This window comes from Alosa alosa, chromosome 19 (genome assembly GCF_017589495.1).
Source record: "Alosa alosa isolate M-15738 ecotype Scorff River chromosome 19, AALO_Geno_1.1, whole genome shotgun sequence".
In the NCBI taxonomy this organism is placed as follows: domain Eukaryota; kingdom Metazoa; phylum Chordata; class Actinopteri; order Clupeiformes; family Clupeidae; genus Alosa; species Alosa alosa.
Window position 1 is genome coordinate 17,674,847 of NC_063207.1, and position 18,430 is coordinate 17,693,276.

The window sequence follows — 18,430 nt, forward strand, 5'->3', positions numbered from 1 at the left end:
AAATAGGCTGACACCAGACATAATTTCACTGCATTTCTTACTTCCAGTAACTATATGCCTGTGACAATAAACTTCCTTGTATCCTTGTATCCTTGTAATTTAATTGTTGTTATGAACTGGATATGTGATGATTCTGTGAATACTGGATATGGGGCCCCCGTTGTACAATGCCTGCATACCACAAATAGTGCAATCATACAATCAATGAGAGCATGTGGTTATAAATTCTTTGATGCAACAGTTGTTTTTCTGGACCACTGAGTGACATTTGGGTAATTTTCTGCGGCACACCTGATGATCTCTCACGGCACACTAGTGTGCCCTGGCACAGTGGTTGAAAAACACTGCACTAGTTTGCCCTGGCACAGTGGTTGAAAAACACTGCACTACATGACCCCTGATGTGAACAAATTTAAGCACTTCCACTGCTCAGCTTGCTTGTTCAAAACACTTAAGATATCAACCTATTGGTTAATCATTATTATCTCATGCAGGCCACAGTCAAATCGACTGTCCATAACCAAGAACCACTTCCTCAGTGAAAACAGCCCTGATATTTCACTTCCTCTCACTGATTAGAGGAGGCCGACCCCATCTAAATCGTATCAGATCATATGGGGTAATTTATTTGCAAAATGACATAGTGTTTTTGAAACCTATATCCGATTGTCTTGAAATTAACATGGTTGGTTACATCTGGGAGAAGTTAGGATGATTTAATGAATGAGTGATGCACTGCAGCACCAACCGAATATAGGTTGGTAGCCAATTGGTTAAATGTGTATAGCCACTTCCTTATTTGCTGTGAATATCTTAAAACGGGCAGTTTTTACTTCCTTGCGTAGCTTAATAGGCCTACATTATTGTATCAACCGAACTACATACAATTTCAGATAATCCATCGTGTTTCTACATTTAAATACACCTTAAACACACCTTCATTCCTAAATCAGGCAAAACATAGGCTTGTGGTCCGAACATATTTTTAAAGCATAAAAGTCGTTGTCACTTGAGTAAGGCCAAATTGCTATAGGACAGCTTACTGTATATTAGCAAGTGCTCTGTGTCAAACGGTCAGTTTACAGCCATTGTCGGTTGGTAAAATCCCACTGCGCATTTCTCCTTGGACCGTTAGGACCGCCACCATCACCAAGATAGCACCATCAACTGGCACGTGCAACAAAGATGACAAAGACATTACCAGAAAACGTAAACGCACTTGGTAACCTTTATGTGTGTGTGTGTGTGTGTGTGTGTGTGTGTGTGTGTGTGTTCATATAGTCACTGCTTTCTAAGATGCCAGTCTTGACTGTAACAGACAGATGAGAGATAGCCGCGAATTGATGTCGTGAGTGGGGGTATTACAGCAATTTCGGCAACTCCCACTTGACAGTTGTTCCGTCTTATTTCCTGCACCTAAGAAAAATGACTGCAAAGCAAAGGGGAAATGATACACATTTGTGTCTGTTGTAATATAGCCGCAGAATAATCGACTGAGCATGAAATAAGGTATGTTTTCCACTGTCATAAAACGACGTTACGATAGGCCTTTTGTAGTCTACGTTGAGTAGCCTACACTATTTCCAAACATTGTATGGCTGCTGGCAGATCATGTAGATGGAAGTTTTTGAAAATCAAAATCGTTACTAAGTAGGCTACTTTATCTTGTTTACTCAAGTAGGCTAAATTGAAATGGACTACCTCTACGAATGTTCTGCCAGCTTTTACAATGACATCATCTAATTGATGGTTTCCCGAAGACAATCTCTTTATCATGCCATTTCTTTCATGGCAAATAACTTAATCTGCTGTGCTTTTAACATTGTAACATAATGTCGTCTATGTATATAACATAATAACATATATGTATAATAACATATACTACATTAAGAGTTCTTATCAAACAAAACCACAACTTGTCAGATCTTTAGGCCCTGTGTTTGCATGTCCTTTATTGTTACATTCAAGGCAAGAGTCTAGTTTTTCACTTGATTGACAGGTTTTGGAAATATATGTTGATGAAAAAGTAGTCTCAATTTCCATGTAAGCTATCTAAATGTATATATGTGTAAATTTCGCTTTCATTGCCAAGGGTTTGTGTTTGAGAAAAGACATAGGGAAGTCCCCACCCAACTCAGGGGTGTTTTTGGATGTGTCACGAGGGAAATGATGATCACTGTGGTAACATGAGTTGCTCTCCCCTGCATGGTCAGATTAGGAAACTTTGATGGCTTCTGTCTAACTTTGAAACGGTTTCCCAAATGAGTGATACTAGGGTCTTGGTAGACCATAGTTATTAATATTTTGTTACAGAACTACATTCAACATCCTGCTGAAGACATTCTTGTGCTGGGCAGGGATGTATAATACAGTGATTTTGGCTTCCATCCATTTCTACTTCACATTTGTCATTTCAGAGAGGGCAGTGAAGGCTTTGGCTTTTGTGCCAAAGCACTCATTATTCTTATTTTTTATAATCAGTGAGGTTATTCCTGTTGAAATATTTAGCATGGACCAAACGTTGCTGGTTTACCGATAGGCTATGTGCTAATTATTTCTGGGCAGTATTGATTTATGATGGCAGTAAGGAAGCATCTCTTGATCTCTTAATGTCCGTTGTACTGTATTTTGAACATGGAAAACTGTACCAAAAACTGTGCAGACCAAGATGATGAGGTGTTTTGAGTACACTGATATCTGCCCCCATTGTAGAGCAGTAAGAAGATAATTCAGTGTAAGTTGAATGTTGATGATAGAACACAGAATACAATTACTTAAACAAACAAAACAGTGTGGACCAACATGATTTCCAGGTTGCTATTGTTGTCATGATCCCAATCACTGACTGTCTTTACTCCATTGCAGACAGGATGCGGGATCGACTGTGTGAGCTGCACTCAGCCTCCAGGCTAACAGATGCGGCTGTGGCTGCGGAGGCTGGACCTGAGGATACAGAGCAAGTGGAGGTGGTGTTCGAAGGCGAGGAGGAGATGGATGAGGCATTCAAGGAGGTGCAGGCCATGCACAAGGAGATTGCCCATCTGCGCATGGAGGTGAAACAGCTGGGGAAGCAGAATACACGCTTTCTCACCTCCATAAGACGCATCAGCAGCATCAAGCGCGACTCCAATTCTATCGCCCGCGGCATCAAGGCCCGAAGCCAGGCCCTGTACGCCCGCCTGCAGAAGATGGAGGCCCGGTGCCAACACCTGGAGCAGGAGCATGGCGCCCACTCGTCCCTGGCACGCATGGTGCGCGGCCAGTGTGCCTCCCTCACCACTGCATTCCACGGCGCCATGTCCCTGTACAACGAGGCGGAGATGGAGCAGCGCGACAACTGCAAGAAGCGCATCCAAAGGCAGGCTGAGATCGTGGGCCAGGAGGTTACCGGCGAGCAGATTGAGGAGATGATCGAGTCAGGGAAGTGGAATGCCTTCTCTGAGAATCTGGTGGCGGATGGCCGTGCAGCGCGATCTGCCCTCTGCGAGATCGAGAACCGCCAGAAGGAACTGCTGGAGCTTGAGGGGCGTATCCGGGACATCCATGAACTCTTCTTCCAGCTGGCCCTCTTGGTGGAGGAGCAGGGCACAAAGCTTGACAACATAGAGGCCAATGTGGGTAGCACACAAGACTATGTGGCCAAGGCAACAGTGCAAATCAAGAAAGCCGTGCGATACAAAAAAGCAAACCCCTGCAGACGTTTTTTCTGCTGCTGTTTCCCTTGCTGCAATAAATAACACTCACTCTCATAGCAAACTGCTTATACCCTTCTGCAATGAAGGGCAGATCTGCTGTGGTAGATTTGACGTAAATAAATGACTTATCACTTTTAACTAGAGAAGACAGAGGAGCACACTGCACCTCATGTTGACAAAGACACTTAGTGTAGGGCTAGACTGTATGTGATAAACAGAAACTGTTATGCAACTGATAATTAAGTTAGTGACATTAAGTTTGTATGTGAAAACATGTTGTGTAATCAAGGCTCACTGTATGTCTGCTCTTCTGTTCGGTTTGCATGTTGTACACCTGAGTGCAATAATTTAAGTCGTGAATATGTGAGCTATTTAATCCTTTTAATCTTGAGTTAGTGCTTGTGTTCTTAACCTAAGTGATGCATGCGTTGTAGCTGAAACGGTCTTCTGGAGAAACGTTGCAATGGAACTTACACAACCTTCTTGGTTCACACATTTTTCAAACAACAATAACTTTTTTAACTGTCTCCTTTAGTAATCTTTTAAATAAGCTTATTTATTTAGGAAGTCAACAACCTAGAAAGCCAATCTGTTTTTTCCCCACACATGTAATGCAAAGACATTTGCCTGGCGCCAATGTCTTCTGTGGCAGAATCTAAATTTAACAACAGTCATGGGAAGATAGGGCAGTGACCATACTACCGACTGTAACCCCGTGTTTCCGAGAACTTGACGCTCTCTCTTTGTATCAAGACGTACCGAGGGTGGGTGTAAAACCGTTGCACTTGCAGAGGTTGAGAAATGCGAAAGTCGCCCGTGGTAACCGAGACATTACTATAAACAACGCCAACTTCATATCGCTGACAACACATGAAATACCTCGTATGATGGTCTGGTCTCCACCAAACAACTAACATTTTGCGCTAACTTGCGCTAACATGTAGCATTGTACTCTTAACATGTAACATTGTACTCTTAAGGTGCAATTGTTGCTCGAAGATGTTTTAAAGTTGCAACATTGCCCCAACCTTTCAGTGATAGGGAATCTTTAGCCCCATCATCCATGTTACAAACAGGGGAAATGCATGGGTGGCAAGAAACCATGTATATTTCTGGTCATACTTTCGAACGAGCGAAAGACATTGTGTTCCATTTTCTAGAGGCTTCAGTGTCTAGGCGACTAGTTACAATTAGTGGAGTTCCCGATGTCAGATCACTATATTGTTAACCAGGATGGCCGAGTGGTTAAGGCGTTGGACTTAAGATCCAATGGACGATTGTCCGCGTGGGTTCGAACCCCACTCCTGGTAGCCTGAGGTTTTAAAATTAAGTTTGAACTGCTGTCACGTACACCGGGTTATCATAGCAAAGTCACCGTAATTGTATGCAGCTCTGCTGAAATGCGTTGAGTAATTGTTCCATGTGAGTATTGCCAAATTTGAAATACACAGCTCTGTTCTGCTAGCCGACCTGAAATCGTCAGAAGCTAAAAGGTGCTATTGTTGTCGACATGCGTCAGCTTTCGATGGGGTAATCAGCCGCCACCACTAGATGTCAGCATTGCATTACATTGTGCCTTGAAAACACAAGTAGTCTACTAGAGAAGAAGGCCTAGTTATAAAATGGTTATTCTGTATACCATGATTAAGGCTCTGTCAATCGAGCTATAAAGTTTTTCTACTTGAAAAAAACCTTCAAAACCACCAATGAATCCACTTTAAAACCACTAATTACACATGCAACACGCTCTTCCCGTTGTGTAACAGAATAGAGCATAAAAAGTAGAGCCTACGTCTTCGGTGAATGGCAATGACAAACTTGTGTATGAGAGCATGTTTAATTGCACTTAATTTACAGAGGGACTTAATTGCGTAAATGTATGGTCTCACTTTACATGGAAGCATCGCCCAAAGAATTTGTTGATGTGAAAAAGAAACACAGGACTTTGAAGAACAAAACAACCTATAAACAACAACATAAGCTGCTCAAATTGTAAAATTATTTCAAAAATGTGCATACATTAGTTAAATTATCTTTACTTCCTCTTGATGATAATTAAATCCTATAAAGCTTACACTGAGGTAAGGATTAGGTTACAGAGTTGATCTATTTTCACTTCATTTAGTCAGAACATTAACATCAGCTTCTTCCCTGTTCTTTTAAAGAAAATCTAAAAAGAGCACTATCCAGAAAAGAAAAATATCATTTTTAAAATAAAAAATATACAGCTGTTTAATAACAGCTTGTAAAATCTGGAAATGTAAAATTATCCTAGGAGTGCAATAAAATTGTATCACCATCATACCTAGTACACAAATAAGTGAGTGAAGGCTAAACCTAGAAAAAAGGGAAACATCCATTATGCATGTCTACATGCATGTTGTACATGACCAGTTTTATTAAGTAGCCTACATAGTATGCTGCCTTAAGTAGTTTTGTGGGCCGATGGAAAACTGAAATCAATAACAGATATGTCTGTGCCTGGGTTTCCTCTCTAGCCCAGGGGCTAGTCCAACTGTGACGAGTTGAGCGGGACTAGGGGCGTAGAGGCTCAGAGAGCTCTATTTGTCTAGTGAGCTGGCGTGAAAGATGGAGGAGAGGAGAGCCTGGGAGAAATGAAGCGAAAACAGGCGCGAGATGTGGATAGATGAGAAAGCGACATTGCCGCGGGAACTCCACATGTCGGGTGCACAGTCGCTTGGTTCACTTCCTCCACGCGAGTGGCAGGCAAGCGACTCGAATGAAAAATGAAACACAAATGAGAAACAGAGAGAGATAGAGATAGAGTGTGTGTGTGTGTGTGTGAGAGAGAGAGAGAAAGGGGGATGCGGTAAAAATGAAAAGAAAATGAGAATCTGATTCAAGCCTCTTTACAAAGAAAAAGTGGAGAGATGGAGGTTATTTAGGTTCAGCAGAAATGAATATGCAGTGCAGTCCTCGACTGGTCCCAGACTGCGGGGCCAAGGGCCCTCACCTTGATTTAAATGCCGCTGGTAACTATTGAATCAAACTAATGAAATCTGTCAGGCACATTTACCATGCTCGAAAGGTATGTTCCCCTCTGATTTAAAAACACACAAATGACTCTTCAGGTGCAGAGGGTACAGTGCCTCACTTAGCCCACCACACACACATACAGTACAATCACACACACACACTCTCCTCTCCCTCCCTCTCTTTCTCTCTCCACTCTGTCTCTCCTTTCTACCTCTTCCACCACTTTCCCCTCTGCTCTTCATCCTCCTCCCTCTCTCTTCCTTTCTTGTGCTTCTCTCCGTCCCGTCCCTTCCACTCCCTCCTCCCCTCCCCTCCTCTCTTCTCCCATCCCTCCCCTCCTCTCTTCTCCCATCCCTCCCTTGTTCATTCACATCTCCCTCTCCAAGCGGCAGAGGCAGAAAGAGTCGGTCGGGCAAAGGGGCAGTGGCATTTGCTGAAGCAGCTCGTCCCTCTTTCCCTCCCTCTCACCTATTCTCTCTCTCTCTGTCTTCTCCTCCGCCTCACCTTTACTTTCCTTCACTTGAGCAGGCTCTTGAGAACCCTGCTGTTTTGCCGGCTTGCTGTCCCTGTCTCTGGACAAGTCTTCTTTTCAACCTCCACCTGAACAGGACTAGGGGAGCCAGATCGCCTTTCCACAGCTTGTGCATGCAGATCCATCTCCGGTGGTTATGTTTCATCCACTTTTAACGGTGACCTTTAACCCCAGACAGAAATCCTCTTAAGTGCTCCTGAAGTCTGGATTGTTGTGGGTGTTGGCAGGAGTTCAGGAGTTTGAAGTGGTGGTGTACTTTTTTGTGGGATCTGGGATCCAGCCTATCTGACAGGACTTTGACTCAGGCTGCCATCCCCAGACTCTCGATATGAGGATTCTACGAGGTCTGGAGAGGAGCAGTGGAGGTGGCATCATGGCCCTGGTGCGGACCTCCCTACAGAAGGTGATGCTCTTCCTGCACCAGCTCCAGGTGATGGCCGTCACGTCTCCACGCTATCAGAGACTCTGCAAGGTGAGTGCCTGAGAATTAGCTCCAGCAAAACTGCAGACTAATGTGATCTGTGGACACTGAGCAAACAAAGGGAAACACACTCTATGGAGTTGTAGAGGTTGTTGTCTCTATTCATGACTTGCCACAACATGGCAGTTTTACCTGTAATGGTTGTGATACAGTATTGATTAAACCACCATTAAGTGCACACAGATACATAAATAGTGCATACAGGTTGGCTTATTTAGTGTGAGGGAACTGTGTTTCTCAGGTCTAAGGGAGGGGTAAAATGCACCCAAAGCCCTAAGGCAAGTTTGTGATGAAAGGCTGCTTGTGTTGGTGATGAGGAGAACTGTTATGGAACTCATCAAGTCAGCTGGTTCAGCTTTGCTGGGTCCTGCTCTACTCTGTCTATGTATCCAAGCCTCAGGTCTTTTGAATCCAAGATTCAAGACTGCATACAGAAATGGGTGCTTTTGTGTGCTTGTACATTCCCTGGTCCACACACGCAGACACAGACATAGATACACCCCTGTCTCCAGCCTCACACAGACACATGGGTACTCTCCAAATCTGTGGGCAGACAGGTCTGCCTCTCCAACACTCTTAGGCAAGACATGCAGAGGATGAATGAGTGCGAGATGAGAGAGTTCGCTGATCCTCCTTCCGTCTCCGTCTGGGTAGGTGACAGTTATGCCCCTAATGTGGGTGAGTAATGGCCCGAAAGCGGCCTTGGACACCCGCCAGTGACATCAACGCCTCATTTTATAAAACATCTTTTCGCGGTCATGCTCACGCCCTGCATGAACACTTCATCTCTCAAACTCCGGATTTTGCAAAGTTGATAGTCAGCAAAGTTTTGTCATCTCACTTTTGGCTTGGATATGTCGTTGAGCCACGCTTGCTGTTAAGTCATCAGGTTACCTTGGGCTCTTTGTATATCTTACAGCATAAAGGTCACAGTTCATCATAATTCCAATAGTGTAAGTCTAAAAGCAATATTGCAAAAAATTAGACAATATAGTTGTGAAAAAGCCATCTTATGCACAAGTTAAAAAAAAATTATACTCTTGCACTGACTCCTTGATTATGCTGTCTGGCTAGCTCCAGGGTGTGGCACAAACCTTAACAACACTTCAGAACTTCCTGAATGTGCATATTATCAATTTGGAGGAAAAAGTCCTTCCAAGCATCATTTAAAGGTTGAAACAGAGTTGTTTACACTAAGCTTTGCCAAACAGGAGCAGGCAGCCGCTGCTAGGTACAAACCATCATTTATCTCCTGTTGCATCCCCCTGCTGCCACCTTAATGAGTGCTTACTAAGAGCACTGCATGACAGTGCCGAGTGTAGCAGTCATCAGCAGCGCTTCATTAATACAAGAGCCCTCATCGGTGGGGATGTGTCACTATACATTGCATATGGTGGGGTGTTTTGGCCATATCATGCAGAGTTAATTGGTGAACTGCTGCTCTGGTTGTTGTCTTAATAGGGTGATCTGCTGAATGGGCAATCCCCCATGGATCCCCTGTGAGGTGTTATGCTGGCGCAAAGCCCTTCGAAACAAATAGATCGGAGTTGATTGATTATAAACAAGGTTGTGATCCCCATTGCACGGCATTGTACGCGAAATGCTGTCCTGGGATCATTTTGGATTGCTATTGCAAAATTCTGCGGTAAATGGTGTTTGGCTGTCTTCTCTTAATGTCTCTTTTAATGGGCTCAAAGGCTAATTCTCAACCAAGCATTTGGCTAAGCACGGAGCTTATCTATGCTGTGGAAAGTTTTTTTTTGTGACTCTCTGGTTGTTCTCACTTTTTTCTTAGACAGAGACCAGCTAGTGGAGTGGGTATAAACACTAACCGTATGCAAATGTCCACTTAAGCCTGTGCAAATATCCTTCAGTGGGCACAGCTATGTTGGTGGCAATCAGGAATTTAATGTTTTCATTGCAGAGATGGCCCCCCTCCCTCACGCATGGGGTCATCATTTAATTGGCCCTACTTAAATTCCTGATATTAAGTGTGTTCCTATGCTGAACCCATTTGCAAAGTTATGGGTGAAGCAGTAATCCTCTTAAGTAAAAAGCATCACAGAGTTCACTTTCCTCTCCGCCTGGAATATTATTCAAATAATATATCTAAATTACATTTGAATTATTTTTCCTGTGCCAGGGCAAAGTGATATGAGCCAGGAGAGGCTTTGTGATAATGGGCTATCAATGAGAAGGTAGTAATGTATGCAAATGCTTGTTATAAATTAAACATGAATACAGAGTACACATCATATTGGCCGTTTCATAAAGCAGGAACAGCCCTTCTGACTTCGAGAAATTGATACAGTACGTCGGAAAAAATAAAGAATTGTGTCGGTGCTGCCATCTAATATGAAGTCTGTCTAAAAATAGAGTAATGCATCTCAAGGGGAATATAATAGCCAGGCAGGTTGCTGGTTCCTGTAGTGGGATTGCTTGCCCTGAAATAAATGCTCTTTGGCTCCGGGCTCTGACAGAGATGAAGGACTAATGATAAACAAACACCAAGGCCCAGGTTTCACTCTGACTATGCCATTACCTCGAGGAATCGGCATGCCCTGCATATGTTAGCCAGTGGGCTCTCACCACTGCGAAATGTCTGGCGAGGGAGCGAGAATGGCCTGGCACACAGGTGCTAAACAAACAGAGTGATAGAGGGTGGGGTGGGGGTGGCGTAGGCTCTGCAGACTCCAGCCCATCTGGCCCTGAAAGCCCAGCTCCAGCCCAGCCACATCAGAGTGCCTGACAATCTGCTAATTTATACTGTACCTCACTCTCAGAGAGAGTGTGTGTGTGTGTGTGTGTGTGTGTGTGTGAGAGAGAGAGAGAGGGAGAGAGAGAGAGAGAGAGAAAGAGAGAGTAGGAGAATTTGAAATTTGAAAAAAGAAAGGGAGAGAGCGAAAGAGAGAGGGGAGAATGGGACCGGGCGATGCAAAGTGGGACAGAGAGAGTAGGAGAAACAGAAGTAAGGAGAGCCAGAAGGGAGAGAGAGGAGTGAGAGAGTCAGAAAAGGGAAGGAGAGAAACAACAGAGTGAGAACGCAGAAAGACAGACACAGGGAGTGACAGAGAGGGAGGTCGGGGAGGGTGGTTTAGACCAGAACAAAAGGAACGGGCCCTGGCTGTTAGCTTTAATCAAGAGCATGAGAGTAAATCTGCCCTGACACTTATGTTGTGGAGCTGGCCGTCTCTGTGGCTCCACAGTAAAGTCTTTATTAATCACCCCCTGTGATACTGCAGTGCAGGACGTGCCCACAGACCATGATCACACAGTTTTTTATCAAGTATCATATCCTGAATATGGTCACGGCCTCATGTCGGTCTCATTTCCTGACTGTGGTCTTGTTAATTTGAGAGAGAGATAGACGTGTGCCTCTAGATAGAGCTTCAAACCATTTCGTTTCATCATGCTGCATGTTTTTAAGTGTCAGAAAGATGTTTCTGTTCCTTTTTAATCCCATCATCTAAAGAGTTATCAAGAGAATCAGAACAAGCTGTACTGTATGCTGGAAAGTATGAGTGATCTTTCGCAGTGCACCAGATGTGCAAGAGTAATGCGTCCTTTCTAGTGCCTTGTTGCAATCTTTGTGTGCATCCAGTGTTCAGAGAGGTGAGGCCCTCTGAGAGGCTCAGGGATAATGAAATCAACACAGGGTTTAGCACAGACTTGACCATTCTAAACTTTATTTTCCTTGTCGTTTTTCATTTCACACTGTGTATTTGACACACAAAGTATTTGATGGGTTTCGTACGAGAGAGGGGTATTAAATCAACATGTATTTAAAAAAAAATGTTTGGTGGAAATGAGTCTAAGAACAGCAGATGGCAATGGACAGGTCTTCAGAAGAGACATCAAAGAGCCCAATATGAACCTCGAGCTTCCTCTGTGGGGGGAGGGGAGAGACACCTCCACAAAAAGACACAAATTACACAGGACATTAAAAAACGATCAGGTCCTGGCAAATGTCGGCCTGTGATTTGGCATTTAGCAAGTTCGTCCCCTTTCTGCCCACTGTGTCTCTGTCAGGGTGTGAACTGCTTGGCGAGAGGGCACTTCAGACTGTGTCAGATTTAATTTCATACTGCTAATCTTTCTTGTAATTGACTCATTACACTTTGGCCTTGAGGCGGGCCCAATGTGGCATTTTCAGTCAGTAATGGCCAGCTTAGATAAACACGGACCAGCAGACGTCTCTGATGTCCAGCTTTTTGGAAGAGGCTGTCAGACAAGATGGTTAGAGATAAGAGTTTCCAGGAAAGAGAGGCCCAGGTAAACCACTCGCATGGGGCTGCATCTGAGGCCAGTGTCTGTGTCATCACTTTTCAGCAAATAGGTGGCACAGGCTGAGGGAAAACTCAGAAGATGGCAGACTCATGTGAAGCTGGAGTTACACAATAACATAGAGAACTCCCCTAAGAGGTCAACTACAAACACAACGAGACATAACAGGACTAGCTACAGTCAAAACATATCATATGCACAGCCAAATGTTATGATCTCATGGGCTATTGACTAGAATAATGGACCAATGAAAGTTGATATTTAACTTTCTATTTTTTCATTTAAACAGCCAGGCATAAACTGTATTAGTTCTGAGCAAATTCTTAAATGAGTTTTTGCATGATCTATTTTCTCTTAGCCCAAACAATTTCCTCCCCAGTCTAGACACAAACTGTTGTTAAATGTGTACTAATGCCTGATATTATGAGAGGGCTTGGCTCCCATTAGGATTGGGTTTAGACGAGTTCCTGTCTAGACTCGTGGACTCACTTTAAGACTATCTAAAAATATTTGGAGGAATACTGTCTAATAATCACATAATATTGGGTTGCAGTATTGTGCTATTTCCCCATTGATTATTGCCTTGCTTCTGTTCTTAAGGGTTTAGGTTTTAATGCCAGAATGAAGAAATAAAATAGTCAAATGTGAACACACACACACACACACACACACACACACACACACACACACACACACTGCAATGGCAACTGTAGCAGTTGTTGCTCCATTCTTGTGAGTGTGTGTTGGTGTGTGGTCAGTGTGTGTGTCTAATATCGTGTTGTGCGATAGGTGTACTTGTGTGTACATGTTTCCAAACAGCTAAGTGGAATTGCACTGTTTGGTCAGGGCAGGGTGGGGCTAGATGACAGCGAGATTGTATTGGCAGCTTAATGGACTTGGGAATATAAATCCTTTCAGTCTCTGTTTCCTCCTCTCCTCTCCGTTTGGACTGTGTGGCAAAAAGCATTTTACTCTCCACTCTCTCTCCTTCCGGAGAGTCCAGTCTGTTATCGAGACTACCCCAAGGATGTAAATCACGAGTCATGCAGGTCATCCAGCACCCTGTCCATGGCGAGGGTGACAGAGAGGGTGGGCAGAGTGAGACAAATTGAGTAAAAAGAGAAAAAGGGATCTAAGACGAACTCAAGAGATGTGCTTGCCCAGGAGGCATTTTTAGTGGCTGGACTAATCGTCAAGACTAATTGACTCATCATAAAGCACAGCCATAATGGAGATTGCGTGTGCAGGGAGACATTTTGTCCAGATCCACCCATTCTCTCTCTCTCACACACACACACACACACACACACACACACACACACACATGAGTGTGCCAACGCAAGGGCCGAAGCCATGATGTCATAAAAGGAAAACAGCGATCAGGACTTTTAGTGGCTTTAGAATAGGCTGACAGTCTCAAGGAGATAAAGTTCAGTTTTGTGGCTGGTAAATTAGATGAATATGCGCTAATTGCACTCGCTGAACTTGAGAGAGATTCCAGGATAACTCACTTTGGGTGGTATCGATCCCTTGTTCTTATTCTCCCCCCAGGCTGCCCTGTGTCAGTAACAGCACCGGTTGCTGCTCCCTTTAAATAAATGCAAATGAAACGTCAGCACTCCAGGCGTAGACGAGACAAACCATTTATGGCCAGCTCAGACCATGCTGGGAAACGTCCACCAAGTCTCACAAAAGCAGACACACACCACACACACACACACACACACACACACACACACACACACACACACACACACACACACACTCACACTCACGCAAACACACACACACACACACACACACACACACACACATTCGCAGAGGTGGGATACTCTGACTGACAAAGAAAATGGCAGGTCTCCCAGATATGCTGAAGTTGCTTGGACACCAACCGGTCACAGTCACCTTAATAGGATTGCAGGTATCATGACACCTGTCATTCACAGACACTAACAGGAAATCACACACCTCCCCCAGAGAGCCAGACCACAGGGATACACCTTGAGCTTCATTCAGGTTTTTCTCTTTACTTAACATGAGTGAAATTTGGCAAGATTCGGTCCATTGGCTTCGTATGAGCTGCTGTTACACAGAGCTCTACCATGCTAGGTTAGAGCTGTCTGTGTGTGTCTGTATCTGTGTGTCTCTGTATCTGTGTGCATGTGTGTGTCTGTGTGCACTCGTGTGTGGTGCGCGTGTGTGGTTTTTTGTCCTGGCGTCCAAGTGCATAAATAATGTATTATATTAACAAATGACTTTGCACTGTACGGTTAATACAATCTTGACCAGCTACCTTCATTGCCCTCAGGACATGCAAGCTGACATAGACGCCAATGATGACATCATCAAGGACGGAACAAATGGATTACAGACACACACCAGCCCACAGCAGCCAGACGATGGACTACAGACACACACCAGCTCACAGCAGCCAGACGATGGACTACAGACACACACCAGCCCACAGCAGCCAGGCGATGGACTACAGACACACACCAGCCCACAGCAGCCAGACGATGGACTACAGACACACACCAGCCCACAGCAGCCAGGCGATGGCTGCAAGGACAGCACCTCCAGCAGCAGGTAGGGTCTCCATTCATATAGGCAAAAGTTTCTCCACTCCTGCCGGGGACATTGGTTCCTTAGGGGCTTGACCTTCAGTAATAATATTCTCTTCATTGATTTGGAAAGAGAGCGCAAGTGACCTTAACCATTTCCCAGAGTGCAGCCGGAGGGTGGCGTGGAGAAGTGGGCGGGACTGATGGCCGTTCTTGAGGAGCTGTGGGCGTGGCTGAAGCTGAAGGACGAGGAGCTGATTGGTCAGAGACTCTCAGGCGAGACTGCTCCGGGGCAGCAGCAGCAGGACCCATGGAAGGTCAGTGCACTGATGTGAGCATGCACACAGACCTCAGCACAACGCCTACATTATAAGAAAGGGGAGATTTTTTGTTTTCAGCTAGAGGGGGTGTATCGAAGAAATGAATGAACGACACTGAAGCAAAGAAAATGCTACCTTTGGCCAAAAGGTCAGGGGGAGTTCAGGACAGAGAAGAGAAGTAAAGTGAAAATAATTTGTAAGTCCTTCATGCTTGAGTGATTAAGCTGTAAGCGCACTATTAATGACCTGAGATGCTACTTAACATCCTAATATGATTTAAATGATGATCATTATCAGATGGGTCAATATCCACTTCTGCAAAAGAGGCTGGAGTCCTCTCCCTTTCTTTCAGTTCTCATAGCTACCCACAGCACTTCTGGTAAGGGCTCTGTCTGATGGCATCCAAACAATGAACACTCCTCCATCCAATTGCCTCAATAAAAGAATGAAAGGCATTGCTGGCTCAGTGACAATTCTTTAACATCACATAGTCACAGCAGGCTGTCAAGGAACAACATTTATTTACAACATTTTCAATATTACGGAACTGCGAGTATTGCAATAAATCAAATTGTCTGTGTAACAATACAACCAATCTTTTGCTAAATCATCTTTTTTCCCCCTCCTGATGTTTTATTTGAATTCAATGGGCTAATTCTGCATTGACCGATCTCTGATTCTGATTTTCTTAAAAGCACCAGCTTGTAATCAACAGGATGTTTGCTTCCCTTTTAAGCAAATTAATTTACTGTACGGTATTGAGCTGCAGCTATGGGATCACAAAAGGAACATAAACCCAGAGTGCCGTCTCAAACCCAGTGACTCTCTCAGGTGCTGGGCTCTCTTCCAGAGAAACAACCAGCCTCTATACATTTCCATTTCAATTTGTGTTTATCAGACTTTTACTGATGCATTTTTCTGTCCATCTGATGTGTGGCCAGTGTAAGCATTCCTCTGGATCAATGGTTTTGGAATATTCTTTTAGTTCTCAGCTAAAGGAAGAGGCTTGATCAATAATACAATATTTGAGAAAATATAAAAAAAAAACATCAGTAAAAAAAGAGGAGAGTCTTCACTAGAATGTCTTCAAGGTTATTAATAGTTCAAAGAGCTGTCATGGGTTTTGCTGTAGGCTGTGGGTGTCACAGCTCTGGTTATATTGGGCAGGGATTATCTCCCTGCTGCCAGAGAGTGGGAAAAATGCAGTGAAGTTAATGGCAGGGGTGCACGTTGCTTATAATGCAGGTGAGAACCTCTGGACTGATCCACCTTAGGGACAGTCAGTGTGCAGGGGCAATGTAACCTTTTCTGTTTCCTCCGCCTCTTCAGCTGTGAGTACAGAGAACTCGCCCGTACTTTACTGGAAGTTTCACTCACTCACACCGAAACGGTTGTGCTCACAATTTGAATTTAAATGTTTTTTGAAATTCAAATTTGAATGTGTTTTTGCGTGTAATGTAGAGCATATATTGATTTAGCTGCCTACGTTCTTAAATTCACTTCAATAATAGCTGCAAGCTGTTGCTACTACAAGAGCTAGCCCACACATAAGAGACCTACTTCTGGATGTGAAAATATGAACATATGAAGGTATACAATTGATACATTAATATTCCTTGATGTTTGGGCTATATAGCAATGTATGAGCAGACTACTGCATTCTTATAACTTCAACACACAGGCTTGAAACTCTAGGGGGATAAACAACTTTGCTTACTTTCTTCCTGTGGTCTCTGGCAGAAATCTCATTTGCTGATGGCAACCGATGATTGTGCTGCGCTCTGGCAGAGCATGTGAAACAAAAGTGTCTGAAATTCAAATGGCTGCAAGTGCAAATGTCACTCAAGGACATGACTGGCGTCTAAAGGCAGAACTTGTGGAAAACTTCCGAAGGAACGTTACTGTGGTAGCCTAAGCCTACTGCTACTGTCTGTTTAATGGATAGCTGGTAGCAACACTTTGGCACATTTGAGGAATATTTTATAGCCACTTAGTTTTTGTATCCCATTCAAATTCATATGGTAAAGTGGAGGACACATACTGTAAACACACCTGTAATTTCCATTACATCCAAAATATGTAGTTCTGTTGTAGTTCTGTGTTAAAGGAAAGCTTTCACAACATGATATCAGCAACAACATCACCAAAAGACACCAGTTAGAATGTTAGCAAGCTTATAGCTGTGTCAGCTGGACTTGTTTGTTTGGAGGTGTTTTTCTATTCCTTTTTAGTAGTTAACTCACTTGTGTTAGGCCAGCGTGCTACTTGGGAATTGAACCTTTAATGTTGTCAGTGTGCTACTTGGGAATTGAACCTTTAATGTTGTCATTCAGCATATCTTGCTCTGCCAGTGGTGTTACTGTTACAAGTTGTGAGCATCATCAACATTTACCAGAGAGGTGGTGGAGCCGAAGAGAGGAGAGGAGAAGCAGTAGCCTACAGGGAGCAGTGGAAAGGTCAGATGTTCAGAGGATTCCATCAGCGCATCCCCAGACAACCACAGACAAATATATGTGGAGCATTCCTAACAAGTTCCGAGCTCTGCCCTTTTTTGACCCTGGTGTGAGATTCTGGGATCCGGCATTTTTGCGGTTTACCATCTGCTGTGCCTGTTTTATTCACCAGATCAGAACCAAACTGAACCCAGACACTGGGGCAGAGCTGCAGTGCTTGAAGCTAAAGTTTTCAAAATCCTCCAAATTAAGTGAGACATAAAATTATGGAATGTGCTGTGGAAAGTTAAGGCGTTTGTAGCCAAAGTGCACTGGAGTCATTCTGGCTGTCGGGCGGCTCCGTGTGATGAAAAATGTAGTGTGGTCTGCGCACTGAGTGCAAAACTTTAAATCCCCCAGGACCACCTGTCTGAGAGAAACTGCTGACCCTGCCTCGGAGACACTGCTGTAAGTGATGCTTCAACTCCCCTCCTAAATCTCGGAGAAGTTCCCAATTGCTCTGTCCAAATTTGATTTTATCAGCAATGTTGTGTCTTATCGTAAAAGCACACACATAGAGGGAATATTATCAAAGTAGTCCCTGTTGCTGTCCATAAAGTAAAACTAAACTGCAAGCTCTCTCCAAAGGGCTGCTTTTGCTATGTCAAGGTCAGCAGCAACAGTGCATGTAACCAAAAACGCATTTTGAATTCCACTTCTTTAGGGAAACAATTTGTTTTTCTTAGTTTACCAGCCATTAGCTTTCTTTGTATGGGGACCTCTTTTATCTTCCAGATGAAGATGTCTGCTCTGGCTTATTTGCATAGAGATTTATTTTGTTGTCCAGAGCCCGAACATCAGGCAGTCTTTTCTCCCTCGAAATGAGTGAGGTGATGAATTTGTCTGCAGTGTGGGACCGACCCGAGGGTGTTTGTATGCTGGGACGGGACCATGAGGCAGTAGTATTCCACTGGGAAAAAGCCCCTGGTTCCTTTCAGATGTAAACTTCAGTGGGTTTTTTTCCATCCACAACCTGGTTGCGCTGTCAGAGAAATTAGAATGATTAATCCCTTGTGACCTTTCCTAATACAGTCAGTGCCATTTATGCAAATAATTGAAATGCATTTT

The 18,430-nt window shown here is 43.9% G+C and overlaps 2 protein-coding genes and 1 non-coding gene across 5 annotated transcripts in view; all 3 read left to right on the forward strand.

Moving 5' to 3' along the window:
- The first annotated feature begins 1,340 nt into the window (after window positions 1-1,340).
- stx11a (syntaxin 11a) lies at window positions 1,341-4,222 on the forward strand. The gene is made up of 2 exons (XM_048228036.1): window positions 1,341-1,509; window positions 2,866-4,222. The coding sequence occupies exon 2, from the start codon at window positions 2,871-2,873 to the stop codon at window positions 3,735-3,737; it is 867 nt and encodes a 288-aa protein (XP_048083993.1). The 5' UTR covers window positions 1,341-1,509; window positions 2,866-2,870; the 3' UTR covers window positions 3,738-4,222.
- A 700-nt stretch (window positions 4,223-4,922) lies between these two features.
- On the forward strand, window positions 4,923-5,005 carry trnal-uaa. The gene has a single exon. It is a non-coding gene; the product is annotated as a tRNA-Leu (tRNA).
- Window positions 5,006-7,045: 2,040 nt separating this feature from the next.
- Window positions 7,046-18,430, forward strand: part of LOC125312307 (utrophin-like) — a 31,536-nt gene continuing 20,151 nt past the window's right edge. For all 3 annotated transcript variants that reach the window (XM_048270765.1, XM_048270767.1, XM_048270768.1), the window contains exons 1-3: window positions 7,046-7,696; window positions 14,298-14,575; window positions 14,714-14,867. In XM_048270765.1, coding sequence (XP_048126722.1) covers window positions 7,553-7,696; window positions 14,298-14,575; window positions 14,714-14,867 — 576 coding nt within the window. In that variant the 5' untranslated portion in view covers window positions 7,046-7,552. The remainder of the gene's footprint in view (window positions 7,697-14,297; window positions 14,576-14,713; window positions 14,868-18,430) is intronic.